This window comes from Panthera onca, chromosome D1, assembly GCF_046562875.1.
Source record: "Panthera onca isolate mPanOnc1 chromosome D1, mPanOnc1 haplotype 2, whole genome shotgun sequence".
Lineage (NCBI taxonomy): Eukaryota > Metazoa > Chordata > Mammalia > Carnivora > Felidae > Panthera > Panthera onca.
In genome coordinates, this window is record NC_138348.1 from 76,114,284 (window position 1) to 76,137,831 (window position 23,548).

A 23,548-nucleotide genomic window follows, 5' to 3' on the forward strand; every position below is an offset into this window, starting at 1 on the left:
TGAATCAAGTAGACTTGACATATAAAATATGGCTTAAGATATTCTCAATGCAATAGAAACGCAGTGTGTGGGCATGTTACACTTGGAATCAGTTTCCAAGTTCCAGTACCTTGGAGCCACAGGCTAAAATGATACATTTAGGATAAGTAAAAGGAAGTCTAACTTACAGTTTGTGGCTCCAAATACTTCTGTAAGTTGTTTGAACTTACTCTGCACTTTTACATGGGAAGTTTTATAAATGGTGGAGCGGGTATTGGGCCAACTTGTAATAGCCCATTTAATCCATAAAGCAGATAAGTGGTTGCATTAGTTGTACCACCACAGAACTGCTAGCCTCTGTTGGTGCTCCAGAGTGCCATCTTCCATTATCTGCTCCTCTTGAATTAAATGTCCCCCTGGGCGACCTCAACCATCTCCACTGGTTGCACCATCACTCACAAGGGACTCCAAGATCTGTATTTCTACTTACCAACACTCCTGAAAGCTCCAGATTGAAATTATACATTCGACTGCTGCCTGGACATTTCTACTTGGAATACCCACACACACTTAAAATTCAACAAGCTCCAAACTAAACTCATTATATCCTGTTCTTCCCTCACTGTCTTACACTTGCTCCTTTTCTTGTTCACTTGTTCACCACAGTCAGAATCTTGGGGTCATCTCACGGCCCACCCCGTTTAGGATGCTATGCATTCGAAGGTGCTATTTCTGTCTACAGTCATCCTCTCTCTGAATCCCAGAGCCAGAGAAACTCCTTTTCATTCTTGAAGACCTAGTTGAAGTGTTCTCTCTCCTGTGAAGACTCACTGACCCCCCTGACTGCCACAACCTCAGAACAGGCAGCGTTGCCCTATCGACTCATTTAAAGGTGCTCCTGTAACATGTAACCCATGCCAATGACATGTGCTTCCCTTGTTGTACCCCACTATTTGTGACTTCTCTGTCTTTCCCACTAAACTGTCAGCTCTTCAAGGCCAGGATGATGTTATTCCTAACGTTACCTCTAGAACCTTGCACAGTGCCCAGACAGGGGAAATGGTAGTAGATAAATCTATGTATCTATATCTATATCTATATCTATATCACACACACACACACACACACACACACACACACACACACACACACACACATATATATATATAGTGTAGTATAGTGTAGTGTAGTGTATATGTATAGTACTCAGAAAAATTAAGACTTGCTTCCTGCGTTGTCTGAATAGACATTGGACCTGGATTCAGACAACCCAGGAAGCAAGTCTTAATTTTTCTGAGTACTCCTTTCCCTGAATTCCTCTTTTTCAGGGGAGGAGCAGAGAGAGAGAGAGAGAGAGAGAGAGAGAGAATCGCAAGCAGGCTCCATGCTCAGCACGGAGGCCATCGTGGGGCTTGATCGTATGACCCTGGGATCATGACCTGAGCTGAAATCGAGTCAGATGCTCAACCGACTGAGCCACCCAGGCACCCCTGAACCTCCACCTTCCAAACTCAAGGTAAAACCTACCTTCTGTGAAAATATTTCCTGGCTCTGTTGCTAATGAACCACTTGATTTCAGTGAAGAAATGAATATTTCTTCATCAGATCTCTGAAGGGGCAAAGAGAGAATAGGATTCCTCTAGTAGATGGAGCCATGGGATTAATGTTTGAAGATTTTCTGTAATCCTACAGGTTGAGTCATATTTCCTAGGACCAGCTCTAATTCAATGCTCTTAATTGCTACCGAGCTATTTTTTCTACTTCTCTTTTATTTCTGCTGTGTGCTTTGTTTCAAATCAGATCCTCAGAAAGTGGAAGAAGATAATTAAGCATGGTACTTAAGCCATTTGGTTAATATTGCATCTTATAGGGGGAGGAATGTTTCCTGTTTTTATAAACAATACCAAGTAAAAATTATATTTCTAGAAGGCATCACTGGATCTGCAACTCATTTTCACGAGATATAAGCAATAGCTATCATTGATCTTACACTCTTGAAAAGTGCTTTAATACGTTTTTTTTTTTAATTGCCCCTTGAGGCCATTAGTTTTGAGCTCCAGAAAAAAAAGTTGTCTTTTTCTCATATTAATGTTCTGCTGATTTCTATTTTAGAAAGTTAGTACTACGATAATGACAAATTCTAGCAATTACAGTTGAAAGTTCAGCTTGCAGGCAATGGAACCAAGGAAGTCTGTGGTATTTGAAATATGATGATCACATTTCTCTGAGGAAAAGCCGTACACAGTGAAGTAAACAAGTAGGATCTGAATGTAAAAGTCAGATCTTGACCAACCAGTAAAACTATTTAAAAAATCATGGGGCGCCTGGGTGGCTCAGTTTGTTGATCATCTGACTTGATTTCGGCTCAGGTCATGATCTTGGTTTTAGGGGTTACAGCCTCCCATCCGGCTCTGTGCTGACAGGAAAGAGCCTGCTTGGGATTCTCTCTCTCTCTCCTTCTGTCTTTGCCCCTCCCCCACCCATGTGTGAGCATGCACACATTCTCTCTCAAATTAACTTAAAAAAAATCTCATTAAGGATACCATAAAAGCCTGGAATTAAGGGCAGAATAATAAAATCTACTTTAAATTGTGTGGGGAAGATGACCACACCATTTATACTATACCTAGAAAGTGAACTGCTAAGTAAAGGATCTTAGCAGCAGGTGACTTCCAGAAAGACTGTGGGCCCCCAGCTTGAGCTTGGTGGTCCATCCTGAGCTTACCTCTACCCACAGTCTTCTTATACAACATAACAACTATCTATGTTGGCCTCTCTCATTAAACTGAGCTTCTTTGAGTGCAGGCATTCTGTTCTTTTCATCTTTTAAAGCAAGCCTAGCATGGTACCTGGCACAGAGCAGGTCTTACTAAATGCATGAATATGTGAGAACAAAAATAGAATGTTTTTTAAAGACAAAAAATTCCAAAACACCCGAAGAGTTAAGGCAGAGCTGTTAATTTGATAAAAAATTGTGTGTGTGTGTGTGTGTGTGTCTTCCAGATTAAGTGATAAAATCATGCAATGTCTGGAATTTGCCCCAAAATAAACTAGACTAGAAGAGGAAAAATGGATTGAAGCTGGATGATGGATGGATACATGTTTTCACATACTTTCATCACTGGATAATGGACGTGTCTCACAAAAACACAACTGGTTGTGCCCTGCAGAAGTATAGGGTATAAATTACCAAGCTAACAGTTTGATTTCCTCTCTGCCAATGATGTCCTAATATATGACTCTATATATGTCCTAATATATGACTGTTACTGGCTCACATTGGTTCCGTTGGCTGATCAGACCAGTGACCCACCTCTGACAGTGACAATAATAAGGGACCTGTCATAGATGGGGGGCTGTTGTCTTCCGTAAGTTTTTTTTCTGAGTATAAATGGTATCTGCAAAAAAAAAAAAAAAAAATGATAAAGAACATAAACAAGAAAATAAAAACCACCACAATCCTGCTATGAACATTTTGGTGTGTCCCCTTTAACTCTTTCTACATAATAGTAATTAAGTTTTACTAGTTTTATATCCTGCTTACATTACTCTGAGAACAGTTTCCATGTTCTAAATTTTTCTCAAAAACATCCTTTTAATGGCGGCATATTTTAGCTCATGGAATACCAGATTTTTCACTATAATAAATACTGCTTGATGGAATCATCTTTGTACATATTTTAAGACCTTTTTAAATGGAAGTATGGTGAATAAACTTACATGTATCCATCATCCAGCTTCAATCGATTTTTCCTCTCCTAGTTTATGATGAGGCAAATTCCAGACATTCCACAATTTTGTCACTTAATCTGCAACACACAAACACACACACATACACACACACACACACACAATTTTTTATCAAATATTCCACCAATTGTACATAAATCTTTAATCACATTTCTGATTCTCTCCTTAGGGTAGAGTTAAAACAATAGAATTCCAGGTAAAGGAGATGAAAATACTTTAAGGCTTCTAATATTTTACCAGATTGCTTTGCAGAAAGGATGTATCCGTTTATACTCTAGCAACACGAGGGCACCTCATTCACTACACCCTAACCATATAGACTCATTTATTTAGTTTTTTGAAATATATTGAAAAAAGTTTCCTCCATTGATTTTAGGCTTTCCAATATTCCTTCACCCAGAGCTAATGGTGAGATCTTTGGAATTAGTCACAGTTGGACTTCCACCCACAGCCTGTATAGCCATGTGACTCATACAAGTCAGTCTCTGAACATCTGCTTCCTCATTCAGTAGGTAAAAATACCCACCTCATAGAGTTTTGAGAATAGATGCAATAGTGTTTGTAAGTGCTTCGTGTACTCCCGGCACACAAAAAGCGTTCAATAAATGGTGTATTTCCTTCAGACTAAAAGTTCCAAGAGGCCAAATCTATTGTGTTTTTTCTTTCATTGTTTGGGGGGCGGGGGGTGAGGGGCAGTTGCTTGGTGTCTGATACATGGCCAGCACTTGAAGGAATGCACAAAGTTCTATTTGACAGTTAAAAATGACCTGCCGTTTAAAATTTAATAAAGTCCTATTTGCATTTCTAGTCTGTCATTTTTTAAAATTCATGTCCTTCGGCCATTAAAAAATACAATTTGTCAGTTTTTTCCAAATCGTTAAATATGACCACACTCTATGTCCAGTTAACATTAAGAATTTATTTAAAGAAAAAAACAGCTATATTAACACATATATACATATTTGGGTTTTTTTTTCTTTATGCTGTTTAATACTTTTTGGGTTTCCCAGAGTATTTTTATAATCAGAAAAAAGAAAGAACTGATAAATATGATTTGGGGGAAAAACCAAAAAATAGAAACACTTGCTATGGGAAATCACTATTAAACAGGTTTTTAGCTGATAGATACATGAAACTTACTAAAACAATCCTGATAAACGTAAAAAAAAATTAAGAAATTAGGGGCGCCTGGGTGGCTCAGTCGGTTAAGCGTCCGACTTCGGCTCAGGTCATGATCTCAAGGTCCGTGAGTTCGAGCCCCGCGTCGGGCTCTGTGCTAACAGCTCAGAGCCTGGAGCCTGTTTCAGATTCTGTGTCTGCCTCTCTCTCTGACCCTCCCCCATTCATGCTCTGTCTCTCCCTGTCTCAAAAATAAATAAACATTAAAAAAAAAAACTTAAAACAATCCTGAGAATCCCAGGGGAAGCCCCTTCTGAGCCTGTCATCTATTACAGCCTAAACCACCTGGGAGCTATTGATACTTTCAATATTCACAATAACTTGGTCAACAGGTCATTCCTATTTACTATTCATTGTTTAATATGAATCCCTGTAGCCATCTGAAATGTTTCTTTCCAAGGGAAAGATCTCTTCCTGCTATTCACCCTGCCTGGGACAGTCACCAACTTTAGACCCAACTCAGTTTCTCCTTTGGACTTCGTCCTTCTTTTTTTTGTATAGTCCACGCCCAAAGATGCATCAGGGTTTGAGGCTAATGATTTTAGTTTTAAGTCAGGACATGCCTCATAAGTTATGGGAGGCAGTGTGGTCATGTAGAAAGAATGAGATTTGGATTCAGATAGAATTAGCTTTAAATCTCAGCTCTACCATTTATTAGAAGTGTGACCTTATGCTTAAGCCTTTATTCTTACCTATAATGAAAGGGTAATAATGCCTGCTTTATAGCGTTGTTATGAGAAATTAATAATATGCACGAAACCTGGGCCTGGCTTGGAAAGGAACTCAATACACAGCTCTCACTTTCGCGTTCCTCCTTTCCTCTGTCTCTTCATAGCATCTGCTGCATTTGATGAGAAGGGACCCCTGCAGATACAAGGAGATGGCTGTGATAGGGAGCTAAAAGTGCAGTTGGAAGGAACTAGTGGGTGAAGACACAGAGGGGATTGGACAGCGAGGACCAGAGCTGGAGGAAAGCCTGGATTGCCTGCTTTATAAACATAGGCAGGGGCTCAAGACAGGAGGGAAAGACAGTACATGATTTACACAGGTTGGAGGAAGGGAAGGTGGGTGTGAAATAGGGGTCTAACAGACACTATTACCCTCTATTGATTCAGTAATGTCACAGACGGCAAAGGAACATTAAGCCAGGTAAATGAAGTGGATAACATTTCAGATAAAACAAACAAACAAACAAACAGAAAGATCCTAGCAAGGACAGGATATCTTCCTAATCTCAAATAGCAAGCTTTAGCTCTGGCAACCAGAATCACTATCTTTGACTGCCAAAGGAAATGTCCAGTGAAGCCTGAGAATGAAATCAATATTTAAATTAAATCAAATGCAACGGACAACAGCTGAAAATTATAACCAACCCGAAACTAGGCAGTTATTTTTGTTAAAACCTTGTATTAGGGGGGCACCTGGGTGGCTTAGTCGGCTAAACATCCGACTTCAGCTCAGGTCATGATCTCCCAGTTTGTGAGTTTGAGCCCCACATTGGGCTCTGTGCTGACAGCCCAGAGCCTGGACCCTGCTTCAGATTCTGTGTCTCCCTCTCTTTCTGCCCTTCCCCCGCTCATGCTCTGTCTCTCTCAAATATAAATAAACCTTTAAAAAAGTAAAAAAAAACAAAAACAAAAACACCCAAAACCTTGTATTAGGTCACAAACAATATATATAAATATAAAATTTAACTGAAAAGTTGTAGGGCCAAGAATTGCCAAGACAGTAGTCTCAATAAATGACTAAATAGTTCTGCAGGGCAGGAGAAAGAACAGTCATTTCAACAAATGGTACTGGGGCAAGTGCATCCCCATATGGAACAGAATGAAACATGATTCCTATCTCACACCACACGTAAAAAATCAATTCCCAGCTGGACTGGAGAGTTAAATGTGAACGTCAATCAGATAATTTTCTGGAAGGTAACACAGAAGAATCTCATTATGATCTCAGTATAGGGGATGTTTTTCTTAAATGGGACACACACACAGTAATCATTAATCATTGATGAACTAAACTTTGTTAAGAACTTTTGCTCAATAAGACACCATTCAAGAACAAAAAGGCAAGCCACAGACTGGAGATTTTGTAATACATATATCCAGCAAAGCAACTGTATAAAATATATATATTGCGAGGATACAGAGCAGCTAGGATCCTCTTACATGGCTGGTAAGAGTATAAACTGCTATAATCAATGAAAAAGTACAAAGTGTAGGAACATGCTGGAACATGGATGTATCTCAGACACAATGTTCTGTGAAAGAAGTCGTACACAAACAGGGTATATATTGTATGATTCCATTTAAATGTAGTTACTACTGGTTAATTTATAAAGCCTACCTACAGATGCAGAATTTTCAGAGCAACTTTCAGTAACAATTTTTTAACTGCTATAACATTATCCCAAATTATGTAGAAAAAAAATTATGTTCCTTGTCTCCACTTTGGCAGTTTTTTGTTTTAATTAACATGGTAGTGGAGGCCAATGCGCTTACATGCGAGAAAAAGTTAAAGGGATAAAAATGGAAAAGAGGAAGGAAAAATATCTCTATTGGTAGATCACATGAAATTATACCTGGAAAATCCTACATTATCAAAGATAAAAAAAAATTAAATGATACAATTTAGCAAGTTAGCAAGATATAAAATTAATGTGCAAAAATAAATAGCTTTCATATATAAACATAATAACCGGTAAAAATACATGATGGAAGAAAAACACCGTAATCACAATAGCAACACAAAAGGCAAACACTTGAGACTAAATTTTAAAAGTGTTAAAAACCTATTTCTGAAACACACAAAATAAACTTGAACAAATGTGAAGACATCAATTGGATAGGACATCCTCACAGGATGTAGTTCTTCCTAATTTACAAATTAGGCAATACCAATTAAAATACCAAAACCCTTTTTTTTTGGTTTGCTGCAGCCAGGAAATTGATACTTAAGTTTATTTGGGAAAACAAACATAAAAGAATAGGAAAACACTGAAAACAAAAAAACCTAGGAGGAGTGATGAACCTTATCAGACATTAAAACACTCTACACAGCCTCCATAGTTAAACGTGCAAATGGACATTAACAATGGAATAGAAATCCAGAAAGAGACCCCACCACATTCGAAAACTTAGCACATAACCAATCACTGGAGCAAAGAGGCACCTGTAGTAAATGATGTACATTCAACTGAAGAGCCATTTGTAAAAGATAAAAGTAGGTCTATTCCTCACAATTTTACACAAGAGTAAACTCTAAGTAATCAGAGATCTAAATGTAAATGACTTGAAACTGTAAGTTTACAAAAAGGGAGTAATTTCCTCTATATGAGTAAATGAGTAAATTCCTCTATAACCTGGGTGTAGAGGAAGATTTTCTAAGTCCAGATGGAAAAGAAAAAAAAAAAAAAAAAGAGAAAAGGAGGAAAAATAGGACATTAAAAATAAACTAGCGCATTGGGGTGCCTTGGTGGCTCAGTCAGTCGAGCGTCCAACTTTGGCTGAGGTCATGATCTTGCAGTTTGTGGGTTCAAGCCCCGCTTCTGGCTCTGTGCTGATGGCTGAGAGCTTGGAGCCTGTTTTGGATTGTGTCCCTTTCTCTCTCCACCCCTCCCCCACTCGCGCTCTGTCTTTGTCTCTGTCAAAGACAAATAAACATTAAAAAGTATACAAATAAAAATAAACTAGTGCATTGCAAAAAAATATGAGCAAAATCAAAATACAAATAACACTGTAAGCTACATTAGCAATATGTTATTAGACAAAGGGCTAATATCCTTAATATCCTATATCCTTAATATAAAATTTAATCGAAAAAGGAACCAAAACCTTAGAAAAGTGGACATAATACATGAATAGGCAATTCACCAAAAGTGGATACAAAAATGGCCCTTAGTCATGTTTTTACAACTTCTTATTCATAATAACAAAAATGCAAACTAAAACTACAGTGAGATACTTTTCCACCAGATAGGCAAAAATTAAAAGCTTGACAATTAAATTCTGACGGTGAGGCCATGGAGAGTAACACATTGCTGGCAGAAACACGAAACGGTGCAATATCTATGGAAGGGAATTTGGCAATATTTAATAAAACTACATATACATTTGCTCTTTTACCTAGTAACTCCAACTTCTAGGAATTTACTCTTGAATATATACTTCCAAAAATAAGAAAATGCTAACACGAGGTTAAGTATTGCTGCATTACATAGAGTTGTAAATGCGAGAACTACTTAAATACCCAAATATGGGAGAATGAAGGCATAAACAATGAAATTTAAACTCAATGGAATACTATATAGCTATGAAAAAGATGATCTTTGAAAGGTTATATGGAGTGATTTCCAGCACAGATTATTCGGGGGGCAGGGGAAGAGCATGCACACACACAATTCATTGTGTAAGAAAGAAGGGAAAATTAGAAAAAAAAAAAACCATATTTGCTTATTTTAGCAAAAAGAAATGCGGAAAGGATGAACGAGAATGGGATTGTTTACCTACAATCGGAGCAGAAAGGAATGAAAGGGATGGGAAAGGGTGTTAAGATTTGAGTACATATGCTGAATGGTTAGACTTCTGAACATACGTTAATGTTCTATACATTAAAAAATACAATTAAATCCCGGACTAGAGGGAAAAAAACATGCTTTGTAAGGGAATTATTGGGACAACTGAGAAAATTGGAATATAAAGTATTAAATGCATGTTAAAATTTCTGGAAGTGGTGACTGTACTGGTGTCATGTAAGACAATATCCTTATTCCTCGGAAATATACATTAAAGTATTAAGGGGTAAAGGAGCATTACTGCTTAAACCCTGCTCTCAAAAGCCTGAAAAAAATTACGTATGTGTGCATATTCACATTTGCATATGAAGAAAGTATGTAACATACACACATAAATTTTTTAAATGCCAAAATGTTAAAAATTAGTGAATCTGGGTAAAAGGTAAAAATTCTCCATTCTTCTTGAAAATTTTAAATCATTACTAAAAGACTCTACGATCAAGATTGGGATAATAAGCCATTGGGGGCTTTTGTCTGTGACGGATGGGTAGACTAATTGACTGATTTCAGGATTTATAGAAAGACATTTTAATAAATGTAAAATGGATGCCTCCATTTCATGCGTTCTATTTCCAGACTGTCAAAGGACCAACAGAAATGCAGCCGTGCCTCTCACCTTAGTAAACAATTTGCCTCTTGGCAATTTGCTCAAAGTCCAGATATACCTACCCCTCCACCTAATCAGTTCAAATGCACGAACAGGTAGATTGGAGTCACATTTATAAGCTCCTAGTCAAGCAAATTTTGTACTTTTAAAGCCCACTAGTGTTGGCATCTCCACATGGATCATGAGAACTGAAACAGTGGCTCTAAGAAGCCGAAGAGTGTGGTCTGGGTTAACCCGCTGCCCTTCTTTTGGCTAGTCAACTAGGATATACCGTCACTGGCCGAGAGCCCTTTGAAAATCACTGTACCACTCTGGATGGCAGGTCACACAGATTAAACATTCTTTTATGTGACCCAAACTGAGCGGTAACATTTAAATGATGCATTGGAAAGCAGTGCCGTTATCCCTCAAAACAGACAAGGGTGGTTTAATTAAAAGAGGTTGACAAAGCAGATGTGGAAAAATCAGGATGTCAATCAAGTACCAAGGTGAACATACACCTTGATACGGGGACTAAAATATTTGACTATATAATTTGGGGTTCTAATTCAACAATTTTTGTCAGTAATCATGCCAAAGTAATGGACAAATAAGTACCTAATGGTTGGGAGGTTAAGTCTGGGGAGAGGATTACAGGGACATACACACATTTTAATATGTATTTCAATGTTTGAATTAAAACATTTTTTAAAATCTTTATTTATTTTTGAGAGAGAGACAGAGTACAACCGGGGGAGGAACAGAGAGAGAAAGGGAGACACAGAATCTGAAGCAGGCTCCAGGCTCTGAGCTGTCAGCACAGAACCCGATGTGGGGCTCGAACCCACGAACAGTGAGATCACGACCTGAGCCAAAGTTGGACACTTAACCAACTGAGCCACCCAGGCACCCCTCACTGTTTGAATTTTAAAGAAGACACCCTGACTTTACAATTTAAAAACAGCTAAAATCAGTTCTAGTGATCAGTCATGGGAAAGATACAAACATGAATGGAGACAGCAATCTGTGTGAGCTGGCTTTACAAAGATCAAACTAAAACGCTAATGTTTTCAGACCTAGCTAATAAACATTAAGATAAAAAGTAGCAAAAGGGATAAACAAAGGACAAAATACATTTTTTTTATTCAAGAATATGGAAGCTCTTTGGACTCAAAAACACAAACCTTTATTCTATAAAAGTTTTATAATAATCCTTAGTAGTTAGCTCTAAAAAGCCACAGAATACTAAGAATTAAATGTATGACACACAAAAAATCAGGCAACATTGGGGGAAAGTTATTTTTAAATATAGTACATTTCAACAGACAAATTTTACAATGGGAGACCTTTTAATTCAATTTTTCTAATAAAGGGTTTTTCTTGGTTTATTAAAAACATAAAATAGTTTCTTCTTGAACTTTTATAAAATTTATCAAACTGGCAATTTCCTTAGTAACAGGCTGAGCCAGGTGATATACGGAAAACAATTTCCATCTAAGATTAGAAGGCTAATTTTGGTACTACTGCATAGGTTTAGTATTATTGCATAGGCTGCAAATTTATTGCAAAACTATACTAACTTCTTCGGTTCAGATTTGCTGTTGCATCATCCTATTTGCCATCGGATGGTGGAGGCACCACCTTGTGGTAAAAAAAAAAAAAAAAAAAAGCTTCTCAAAAAATTAAAACTAGACCTACCCTATGGCCCAGCAATAGCACTGCTAAGAATTTACCCAAAGGATACAGGAGTGCTGATGCATAGGGGCACTTGTACCCCAATGTTTATAGCAGCACTTTCAACAATAGCCAAATTGTGGAAAGAGCCTAAATGTCCATCAACTGACGAATGGATAAAGAAATTGTGGTTTATATACACAATGGAATACTATGTGGCAATGAGAAAGAATGAAATATGGCCTTTTGTAACAACGTGGATGGAACTGGAGAGCGTTAAGTGAAATAAGTCATACAGAGAAAGACAGACACCATGTTTTCACTCTTATGTGGATCCTGAGAAACTTAACAAAAGACCATGGGGGAGGGGAAGGGAAAAAAAAGAGGGAGGGAGGCAAAACCATAAGAGACTCTTAAAAACTGAGAATAAACTGAGGGTTGATGGGGGTGGGAGGGGGGGGAAAGTGGGTGATGGACATTGAGGAGGGCACCTGTTGGGATGAGCACTGGGTGTTTTATGGAAACCAATTTGACAATAAATTTCGTAATAATAATAAAAAAGCTTCTCCATGACAGAAGTCAAAAGACTGGTTAGTCAGAGGGCAGGGGAGAGCCACTGGGTGGGGCTTCCAGGGCACGAGTGGTATTCTATTTCTTGACCTGCATAGAGATGTCATGAGTGCTGACTTTACAATTATTAAACCACATGACTTTCCTGTTCTTGTACCTTGTAATTTTAAAGGTTTATTTTGGGGAAAAGAAAGGTTTCTATGTACCTGAATGAAGTCTTACGCCTAAATGCTTAAAATTCCTAAGCACCTGGCCAGTCATATATTTATAGAATTTCCTGGAATTACAATTCATTCTTAGCCTTATAAATGCACTGCTGTATTTTTATGATAGGAACAAAACACCAAAAAGAGGTATATTCTTTGGTAAATGATGGAAGGCTCTTTTCCTCAGAATGTTTTCATCGTTGCTTTCTTGGCCTCCAAGAGCAACTGGGGGTACTCTGCAATCATCTGGAATCACCTCTATACACCTACAAACATGTCTGAAAACTTCCCACCAAACCCCTAGATTTTACTGCATCAACAGTAAGTACCAAGGGCATACTGAAACTATGCAACAATATCCAATCAGAAAGGATTTTCTTTCCTGTTTCCAGGACGTGACACGCACCGTTAACAAAATGATTCGGATTAAGTGAACAGGGTTTCACCTCTCACTGCCCTGGGATCCCTTTTCCTAGGAGCTAACTGCGTTACACTTAGTACCTTTTTTTTTTATACCATGGAGCAATTTTCAGAAAAAGAGAAAGTCTTATTCATTTTTCGTAGGACTTGGTCAGGATGCTTTTGTCACTGTCTCCTTCACTATGCCCCTCGCCCGAGCACATCTTGGCGGCAGGTGAGAAGGGCCATTAACAGACGCCAGCTGTGCAGGGGCGGCACTACGCTGCCCACACACCACTGCCCAAACCAGCTTCCATTCTGCAGGGAAAGCAACTCTCACTCCTGGTTTCATTTCTGCTGGGAGTATTAAAGATGTGGGCCCATGGACCTGAGAATATTTCGCAGGACAACGCCTTCACTGATTAATACTACCTGCTAAACTAATCCTTACGCTCAAGCTAGGTACAGAAAATATATATTTTTTAATATTTAAAACAGATTCACACTTTATCCCAATAGAAGGTTATATCCCAGGCCTAGGCCATTTCAAAGGGCTATAATATGGAGACAGCCACCAGGCAAATGTTCTTTTATAATTTGACACAGTCCAGGTGTGACCGTGCCAATAATCATGACTACTGCTCAGTCAAGTGTATAACTCTACAGATGAAGAAATGTGTGCTTGTTGTACCGCCCAGATCTACAAATTCCCTAAGGAGTCTTTAAATATAGGTACCTCTTGGACGATAGGAAGGAACACTCTAAGGGTGTTTTAACAGTCTTAAGACAGAGAACGAAATTACTGAACTTAAATCTGAAGAGGTCCAATTCTTATACCCCCCTTGAACACAGTAAAGAAATACAAACTTGTCCACGGGCATACAACCCTGAATGTGCCTGATCCTGGAAGCTAAGCAGTGTTGGGCCTGGTTAGTACTTGGATGGGAGAAAATATGAACTTAACACGGGCTGCTTCACTAAGATTTCTGGAACCCTGTCTGATGTTAAGATAAAATGTTATTACTATGAAATTTTGGCACTGATATCCCACAGAAGTTGTATTTTAATATTTTAATCTAATATAATCATAATGACCAACTGACCACTGTATCTAAAAAACGTTCTTCAATTATCTTCTAAGAAAGATATAGTTAAGTATAAATCTTTCTTAATGCTTTTCCTCCTAGAAATAGAGGAGAGAGCTATAGCACAGGAGAAAGAGAGAACCACGAATAATGGAGAATAGAGAAAATGACTATTGCTGAATGGGAACACAATTTTTTAAAATCTTTGCTACAACTGAAATCAAAAACTTAGTAATTCAGAGACTGCTCTATTTTTTAATACAAATATATCTAATTATTCAAAGTATAAGATACATCTAACATTCAAAGTCTCAGTGGCTGACACGATCACAAACATTAGAAAAAGAACAACACTTAGTAACAAACAATGAGCTTAGGCACGGTTTTACAGATTGTTTTACCTTCAGGAAATCCAGAATCTTTAGAAATTATTAAAATTACAAGGAGGTTAAGTTTTATAAGCTCTTTTCCTCAACTTTGGTTAAATGTAACTACATTAAAATACTGACAGTCTTTGATAATGAAGCAGAAACATAGAGTGACAGATTTCTGTTAATCCTTACTCAAGAATGGTATTTAAGCAAAGCCCTCATTCAGTTAGATGTACGCTAATATATGTAAGGAAAACATTCTGATCTTGTAGAGCATCCCCAGGTAATGTTAAGAACTAGATTAAAAAGTATGGAGAACCAGTGCCATTCTGGATGTCCTCAAATTGGGATGTTTCTCAATTAAAGGAGTCATGTTCACGAAACGATACGTCAAAACACAAATTCTTATACGTTAAGTTTTTCTGTTAAGTAAGTCTCTTTCAAATTCTTTAATTAACAGCAATACTTAAAAAAATCTTCAACTGTAAACTGTTTGCTTGCAGTGTTTTGATTTTTCCTGAACCGTGAATGCTTCAAACTGCCATTAAATATATTATCTTCTGTTTCCTCTTAAAGAGCTAGTGTTCATAAAAGGATCATCGTCGTCATCCTGCAATGACACAAATGTTACATGAGTGGTTGTTCCATGCTTCACTGAGGCAAGACAGAAGTGCTTCTGGGTAAACACCACCACCAGTAAGGGCCATTTCCTCCTTTCACATGAGGAAGGCACTCAGTTTTATATATCCCTTATAAATATGAACTTTTCCCTTCCCTAGTAGCTTGCTAAGAAGCACTCAAAATAATTGATCCTGATGTGTGTGTGTGTGTGTGTGTGTGTGTGTGTGTGTGTATACACTTGTAATACATACCATACACATTTCTATTAACCGAAAAGGCAAAAAAGATGTGGGGAAGCCAAGAAAATTAATACTCTTCAAATTATTTCTATTTGGTTTTTGAGTAGGTTTTTTTCCAATTACATATTATTACTGGTGTTACCTAATGTTCTGGAAACTCACACCCCCTCCCCCCCCCCCCAAATAATGAAGCCACATGGCCTAACTGAGAAATAGCTGTAATTCTTATCTCCCATTACCTATTTTATGCTAGAGATAGCTAGCTATTCTCAGACTGCTGCAAAAAAACATCTAGCAAATCAATCTTTCAAATGTCTTTTTGGGAAAAGAAGCAGTATGAAAGAGGTCCCTTGCTGGAACTAAGCTGCAGATTATAGGCATACTAAGAGCTGACAGGAATATCAGAAGAATTTAGTTAAAGAGTAGGAAAACTAAAACCTTCGAGAAGCCTAAAATATAAAATTTGTTGAGGATAATTTGTTGAATTGCTTTAAGGCAATAACTTTATATTTTTATTTAAAAAGTTATTTAAAAACTTAAAAAAAAATTTTTTTTTTTAACGTTTATTTATTTTTGAGACAGAGAGAGACAGAGCATGAACAGGGGAGGGGCAGAGAGACAGGGAGACACAGAATCTGAAACAGGCTCCAGGCTCTGAGCGGTCAGCACAGAGCCCGACGCGGGGCTCGAACTCACGGACCTTGAGATCATGACCTGAGCCGAAGTCGGACGCTTAACCGACCGAGCCACCCAGGCGCCCCGCTAAAAACTTTTAAATATTCAGAAGAGAAAGCAAAATTGCATGTAAAATTTTAATTTATGTTTCTTTTAAGACACTGATAAAAAGGGGTAATTATTTGGTGTTAGGCTTTGTTGGTGGTATTAACACATTCAAATGTTAGCTAAGTTGGCTATCTGGTAAGAAATGGATGCCTTGAAAAATACAAACTCATTCACATTTTTTTATTTATTTTCTGCTATTATCAAAGGCAGAACTTATTAATAAACCAGAGGTAAATCCAAATTGGAGCATAATAATTAGTCAACAGTTTTTCTTTGCAGTTAACATGAACTATATACAAATCTTTAACTGTAACATATAACCACATGTCTATCTAGATGCTTAGGAATTAACAAATTAACGTTAACTGCTCACCCCCCTCCTGGAAAAAACATATTCGTTTTTTCCATAGGTAGATTGAGCTCACGGTGCCATTTTTCTCTGCAGCCTGAACTGTTGGTGAGTCTTCTCCTCAAGCTGGTTCAGAACCTCAGCTGGGATACAGGGACATGATAGCAACAGGTGAAGCTCAAAATGAAAGGTGTGAGTCACGCGCTACAGCAGGGGTGGACCTGGAAGACACTGTGCTAAGTAGAATAAGCCAGTCACAAAAAGAGAAAGACTTATGACTCCATTCAGAGCAGGTATCTAAATCAGTCCAATTCACAGAAACAAAAAGAACAGTGGTTACCAGGGGCCGGGAGGAAGGGGAAATGAAGAGTTGTTCCATGGGTGAAGATTTTTAACTCCGAAAGAGGAAAAGACTCTGGAGATCCACTGCATAACAAGTGAACATACTGAACACGAGGGCACTGCACATCGAACAATGGTTAAGATGGCAAGTTTTATGCCACGTGTTTTTGTCACAATTGAGAAACTTTTTAAGTAAAAATAAACAAAAGAGGTTACAGACTTAAGAAAAACGCCTTAAAACAATTCAACAAAAAACTAGCAAAGTCCTTTCAAATGGCCTCCATGGAGGAATGGGAAAGGCCAGACTTTATTTAATTCAAGGTAGCTGAACCAACAAACGAATAAAACCAAGAGGCAAGTCCTGAGTCTGCCTTGTCCTATTCCTTCTTTGCTCCTTTTCTGGCCCAGACTCAACTTGTCTTCACTTGGTTTCTTTCACATATCCTGCCATTTAATATTTCAGTGCATATCTGAACACCTTTGTGAATGAGAATCACCACCACATACCATTTTATATAGGAAATGTGTAAAGCATACAGTGGGTACTTAACAAATATTTTATTAAAGTAACATTAAAAACTTTAAGAATATTTCATCACTTCTCCAAATATAAATGACAGATGCTGAAAACAACTATTCTGATCCATTAACAGGGCAAATTATCTTATTTCAAAAATTGGCAGGCCTTTTACGTCCGAGTATTTACACTTGCAGGTACTCAACAGATGCTACTTACGGACTCTTAACATCTTAAGTGCAGTTCAAAGGAAGGTTATCAATGAAACTATTTTAAAAAATAATTTCCAGCAACTAGCTTAGCAGTCCCTATTTACATTTTTAAAAAATGTTTATTTATTTTTGAGAGACCGAGAGAGACAGAGAGAGAGACAGAGAAGAGAGTGTCAGAGCAAGCGCGAGCAGGGAGGGGCGGGGGGGGGGGGGGCGCAGAGGATCTGAAGCACGCTCTGTGTTGAAAGCACTCACAAACTGTGAGATCACGACCTGAGCCACAGTCAGACACTCAATCGACTGCCACCCAGGTGCCCCAGTCCTTATTTAAATTTTATGAATTGCTAAAAATTAAAGAAGATTGAATAATATTACTTTATTACCTCATCTGATTCAAAATCGACCCCTTTAGCTATTTGGCTTTGGGACATGCGCTTGCTTGATGATGATGATGTGCTCGGACACCTGAGGCAGAAACATGGAAAAAACAAGGAAAATGAATCAGAATTCATCAGAAGTGCCTTTTTAGCTAAATGTTTCATTCTAGTAGCAGCCACGAATAAAATTAGCTAATACCTTCCCTTTAATGTACATTAGCAACATAAAAACTTAATGGTGAGAAAAAGGACTCTGGGGCCAGGGTTTGAATTCCAGTTTTGTTGTTTACTAGCTATGTGGCTTTAGGCAAGTTACTTAGCCTCTCTGCCTCAATTTCCTCATCCGTAAAATGAGGATAATAATTTTTAGAGATTAATTGTGTTAATATACTTACTCAGATCAGTGCCTGACATACATTAAACACTACACTGATACTTGCTTGTTAGTATAGGGCTCAGCATGTTACTAACATGCGTCTACTACCAGCCCCCACTCCTAAAAATTGTGGCAACACTGAAATACTTTTTATTCAAATATCAGTTTTGTCTCTTCAACAGGCTAAAACGATTTTAGGAAAGGCTCACTGCTTTCTAGGGTTGCGTCGTTATATGATTTGTGTTCAATCCAAAGCAAACAGCAAATATATACTGAGTGTTTGCTCTTTTCCAGGTACTCTGATAGGTCTTGGGAAATATCAGTGTACAAGAAGATCAAGATTCCCATCCTTATGAAGCTTAACTTGTGCTAATTAATGAAACTTATATTCGTATGTCTTTTTATCCATAAGAATTCTGTCTTCTTAGATCACTAGAGCATGCAGCCTATCCAGCCTGCCTGGTTTTTTACTGCCTGTGAGCTAAGAATGGTTTCACATTTTGAAATGGGGTACATTTAGATGGTTATATAAATACCTACAGAATATCTTCAGTTTTGCCTCTTGGTCTGAAAAGCCTAAAATATTTATTATTGGGCTCTTTAAGAAAGTTTGCTGACTTCTCTCTTAAATGAAAGCAGCATTTGTCAATTCTTAGTTAATAATTTATTATTATGCTTTGGGATGTTGTTACAGCAAAGGAAGTATGTCTGAAGGTCTTGTCTGGAAAACAGGTTGAGAATCAAGCGGTCTTGTGTCAGAAGGAGAGAGAAAAATCCACAGGTTCTTATGCATAAAAGTAAAGGACACGAGGATTTGTCAAGCAAACTTGAAGAACAACATGGTTTTAGAAGTACAGATCAAGGACATTTATCAAATGACCCATTTGGGGAGTGCCCATCTCTATCTATACTTGACCCAAGCAGGAACTACCTGATCAGTTGTTGACTTGCTTCTATCTGTGACAGGAAGCAGATCAAGAGTATAAAGTCATAGTGCCCAGGTGGCAAAGTTAGGTTAATAAGTTCTTGTTGGGGGCCTGGAGAAAGGGGTGGAGTTTATGGAAACACCCACTGAGATGTGACTCTGCCTCTGATGTCTCCCCAATAACCAATGGAACCCAGAGACAAGCCAGTCATCTATGATGGATGGTGGCTCATCTTATCATAACAAGAATCCTAGTTCAGAGACCCCACAGACCTACAGATCTCATCTGTGAAGGATCCCCTATCCTTAGAAATCAGCAGAGGGGAGGGAAAGAAATAAAGGGAGAAGGGTGTATCAAATCGAGTGCCAGGAGTTGTATAAGTTTTCTCCATTTTTGTTCAGCTAGCATTTGGGGCCATAAATTAGAGTTCCTCGTCTAGAGATGTTCAGCCAGTAAGTCAGTTGTAGCAGTGTTATAAACACAGGACAACATGTTAAATTGGCCTTATATTGTGCCTGGTACATAAAAGGTGCCACAAAAACCTTAGTTCCCTGCCACTGCAACGTTTAATAGAATCCTCTCAACCTCTGCTCCTCCCCCTGGCCCAGTGGGGCTGGGTCTTCTTGTACTTGCTGCTTTAAAGGGAGGGTCGTTATTATCCGCCAGCTCTATCAAACCTGAAGGGCCCTCTTATTCTCAGTACAAGGACAGAGTTTGGAACGACTTTTTCCAGGGAAAAGCAGGCTTTCCATTGCCTATTTGGCAGAAAGGGATCTTACAACTGGAAGCTATTTCTGTTTTCAAGTTAACTGCAAGCATATTAGTGCTTTCACTGCTTACCCTTCCTCCTGTTATGCTTGTTTTCCCTAGCGTGTTACTTAATTTATTTAATAAGCACTTACAGGGCTGTTATTGTGTGCCAGGCACTGTACTTAGTCCTTGATAAACGTGAACTCACTTAAGCTTCATAACCCTATGAAGTAAATATTAGTATATTCATTTTATAAATGAAGATACTCAGGCACAGAAAAGTAAAAAAAAAAAAAAAACAAAAAAAAAACTTGCACAAGGTCCATACCTAGGAAGTAGCAGAGCTTAACTGCTGTAAATTATAATCAGGGTAACCATACAAACCCTGCCACTAGTAATATAATTCTTCAAAACCAGCCTAAATCATGTCATTCAGTTGCTGTCATCAGAAATACCAATCTGCCATGGCTGATTTCAGATCTACTGCCCAAATGTTAATTTCTAAATTGCCTCTCATCATTTAAATGATTCTTGCTGCCTGCACAACGGTTTGAGAGGTTAATCTATTAAGTTCAGAAGTGACAACAGAGACAGTTCTGGAGCAGAATGTCTTGGCTGTGTGACTAGCTGGGTCATCTTAGGTAAGCCACTTAACCTACTGTGCCTCGCCTTCTTCAAAGGTACAATGGAGATAACAGAGTTTTTTTTTGTTTTTTTTTGTTTTTTTTAATATTTACTTATTTTTTATTAAATTTTTTTTTTTTTTTTAACGTTTATTTATTTTTGAGACAGAGACAGAGCATGAACAGGGGAGGGTCAGAGAGAGGGAGACACAGAATCTGAAACAGGCCCCAGGCTCTGAGCTGTCAGCACAGAGCCCGACGCGGGGCTCGAACTCACAAATCGTGAGATCATGACCTGAGCCGAAGTCGGCCGCTCAACCGACTGAGCCACCCAGGCGCCCCTACTTATTTTTTGAGTAAGAGCGAGCCCATGTGCAGGGGCGAGCAGGTGAGGGGCAGAGAGAGGGAGAGACAGAATCCCAAGTAGGTTCTGTGCTGTCAGCACAGAGCCCGATGTGGGGATAGAACTCATGAGCCTTGAGATCATGAACTGGGCCGAAATCAAGAGATGGGTGCTTAACCGACTGAGCCACCCAGGCACCCCAGGATAATGTAGCTCTAACCATGAATACCTGGCATGGCTGTGAGCACCAAACAGGCTAATTCACATGTAAAGACTTAGAAGAGTGCCTGACTGAGCAATTCAGTTACTATTATTACCTCATAGGTAAATAAGAAGTCAACATTTATTCTTCTGAAAAGTAGACCGCCCAAAATGGCAACAACATCACGAGTTTTAATACCCTGAAAATATATGTCAAACATACTGAAGTTGCATTTTCACCATTCCAATAATGAAAAATAAAGACTTCACGCAAGCTAAACTTCTTTTTCCTCTCAACTACTGAGGCGCCACTGAAAAAAACCTCCAAAGGCTACACCTGTTTTTGTGTGTTTTAATTCACAAAGACAAGAATGACCAAACAAGTATGGATATTCTTTCAATAAATCTCCTTCTCCTTAAGCAAATTTGAGTTATGTTTCTATCGACTGGAACCAAAGGAGTCCTGATTGATACTGGACTCAAGTTGAAGACAGTAACTCAAGACTGAGAAATTCAAGTAAATCTTTCTATGAGCTAACTACCTCAATGACCCTCAACTACGGACTGCAAATATACAATCTAACCTGCGTCTGAGCCCATCACAGTATTGTGTACTCCTTCTACAAAGGCTGGCATTGGCCTTGGCAACTCTATACTCTCCTGGGTCTTTCTCAGGTCCTTCTTGTTGCCTTTCCTACTTTTCCTAAATTCTAAAGGTTGAAACCCAGGTACTGGAACACAAGCCCTCTTTTGTCTCTACCTTCTCTTTCGAGGTGATCAATCCATTCCAATGGCTTCATTAAGTATCAGTGTATCAGTTATATGCTGCTTAGAAGTAAATTTTGTGATCATCCAAACCTCTGATCTCAGCTCTGGACTCAGATCTCCAATTGCCTATGACCAACCCCCTTCAAGTCAATTTTGCAGGCATCTCAAACTTTCCATGTCTCAAGCTGAATTTTTGATTATCTGCCAATCATCCTTTACGAAAATCTGTTTCTCTTCTTTTATGCCTTTCTCAGTGTATGGCAGTGAATGTTCAAGTAGGAAACCTGGAAATCAACCCTGCTATGCCATTCTTCCTCACTCCAAATGTTCAATCCATCCCCAACTGCTGTCATGTCTACCTCACAACATAACCTGAAACCATCTATTCTTTCCCTTTCCCCTGCTACCACTCTGGCGCAAGTCTCCATCATCTCTCTTCCAGGGAGTCCAGGGACTCCCCACAGCAGCACCGGCCTTTCAGGTCAGCCAGCTGGTGCCCTGCCTCCTGCACCACAGGGAGCCTTTAGAAATGTAAATCCCACGGAGCCACTACTCTCCCCAAATCCTTCCGTGTTCCCCCTGCATTTATAATAAAGTCCGAATTCCTTACCTTGCTCAACTGTTCCTGCTTCATGATATACTCCTGCCTCTCCTATTCTTATACCAACTTCCTTCTTTCCCATGTTTTAGTCTACAGTAAGCTTGTTTCTTCTTCAAGAGACTTCTACATGTGCCTTTCCCTGTGCTTTAGGCAAGGCCACGTCTCTTTCAGTAAGATTTCAGCCTCCTCAGAGGCCTCCTCAGAGGCCTTTCCAGATCACCCTTTCAGAGCAGATGTCTGTGGCCTATGACATTACTGTTTACTGCTGCATCCTGATAACTTGGTAGGGGCCAAGGGCAGGCCACACCAAGATGGGCCACTCTGGCATGAAGATTATTTTGAGTTAAGAAGCAATCAAACCCCAGCAGATTCAGGAAAAGCTCTTTACCTCTCCCTCAAATGCTTACAAAGAGTTTAGTAGAGGACCTGTTCCAGAAAGAGAGCTATCACCATAGATAATTACATTATGACATATATTAAGGTATGACAAACAGGAGAAACCTAGCAAGGCCTGTGTGATCAAAGTCCTCTTTGTCCTACTGATTCTGAATGTCCCGGCAAACATTTATTTACTAAGCATTTACACTTTATAATCTTCTTGTGAATTGCTTTCCTTCCCTTTGCCATCCCAGACCCCCATCCTCTTCTCCTTAGTTCAGAATGACATATATATTTGGAATTGCCATGTTTGTGTGGATTACCCCCTATGTACAAAATTAAATTTGATTTTCTCCTGTTAATCTGTCTCACGTCAATTTGGTTCTCAGCCCAGCTAGAAAGACCTTCAACGGCAGAAGAAATTCTTTACAATTTCCTTTAAGCATTTTTACACATCTGTTGATCATTGGCCCAGATGTGACCTACCTTCTTTGTGAAGCCTTCAATGACCTATTCTAGGAAGACACTGTCACTTCCCTCAGATTTCAATGCACTGGAATAAAACATTCATCTTGTTGGATTATTAGTGCCTTATAATTAGTGTACTGCTAACGTGGAAATTCCTTGAAGGAAGGAAACATTTCTTTTGTATTTCTAGCCCCAGCTCCTAGCATACTGTTTAACCCTAGAAATAACTGGATAGAGGGGCGCCTGGGTGGCTTGGTCGGTTAAGCGTCCGACTTCGGCTCAGGTCATGATCTCACGGTCCG

At 38.8% G+C, this 23,548-nt stretch overlaps 1 protein-coding gene across 7 annotated transcripts in view; it reads right to left on the reverse strand.

Annotated features, from left to right (window-relative positions):
• Nucleotides 1-10,800: 10,800 nt before the first annotated feature.
• MRE11 (MRE11 double strand break repair nuclease) overlaps nucleotides 10,801-23,548 on the reverse strand; it is a 78,980-nt gene continuing 66,232 nt past the window's right edge. For all 7 annotated transcript variants that reach the window (XM_078432989.2, XM_078432987.2, XM_078432988.2 and 4 more), the window contains 2 exons: nucleotides 17,819-17,900; nucleotides 10,801-14,982 (listed from right to left, as the gene is read on the reverse strand). In XM_078432989.2, the coding sequence (XP_078289115.2) occupies nucleotides 14,926-14,982; nucleotides 17,819-17,900 (139 nt within the window). In that variant the 3' untranslated portion in view covers nucleotides 10,801-14,925. The remainder of the gene's footprint in view (nucleotides 14,983-17,818; nucleotides 17,901-23,548) is intronic.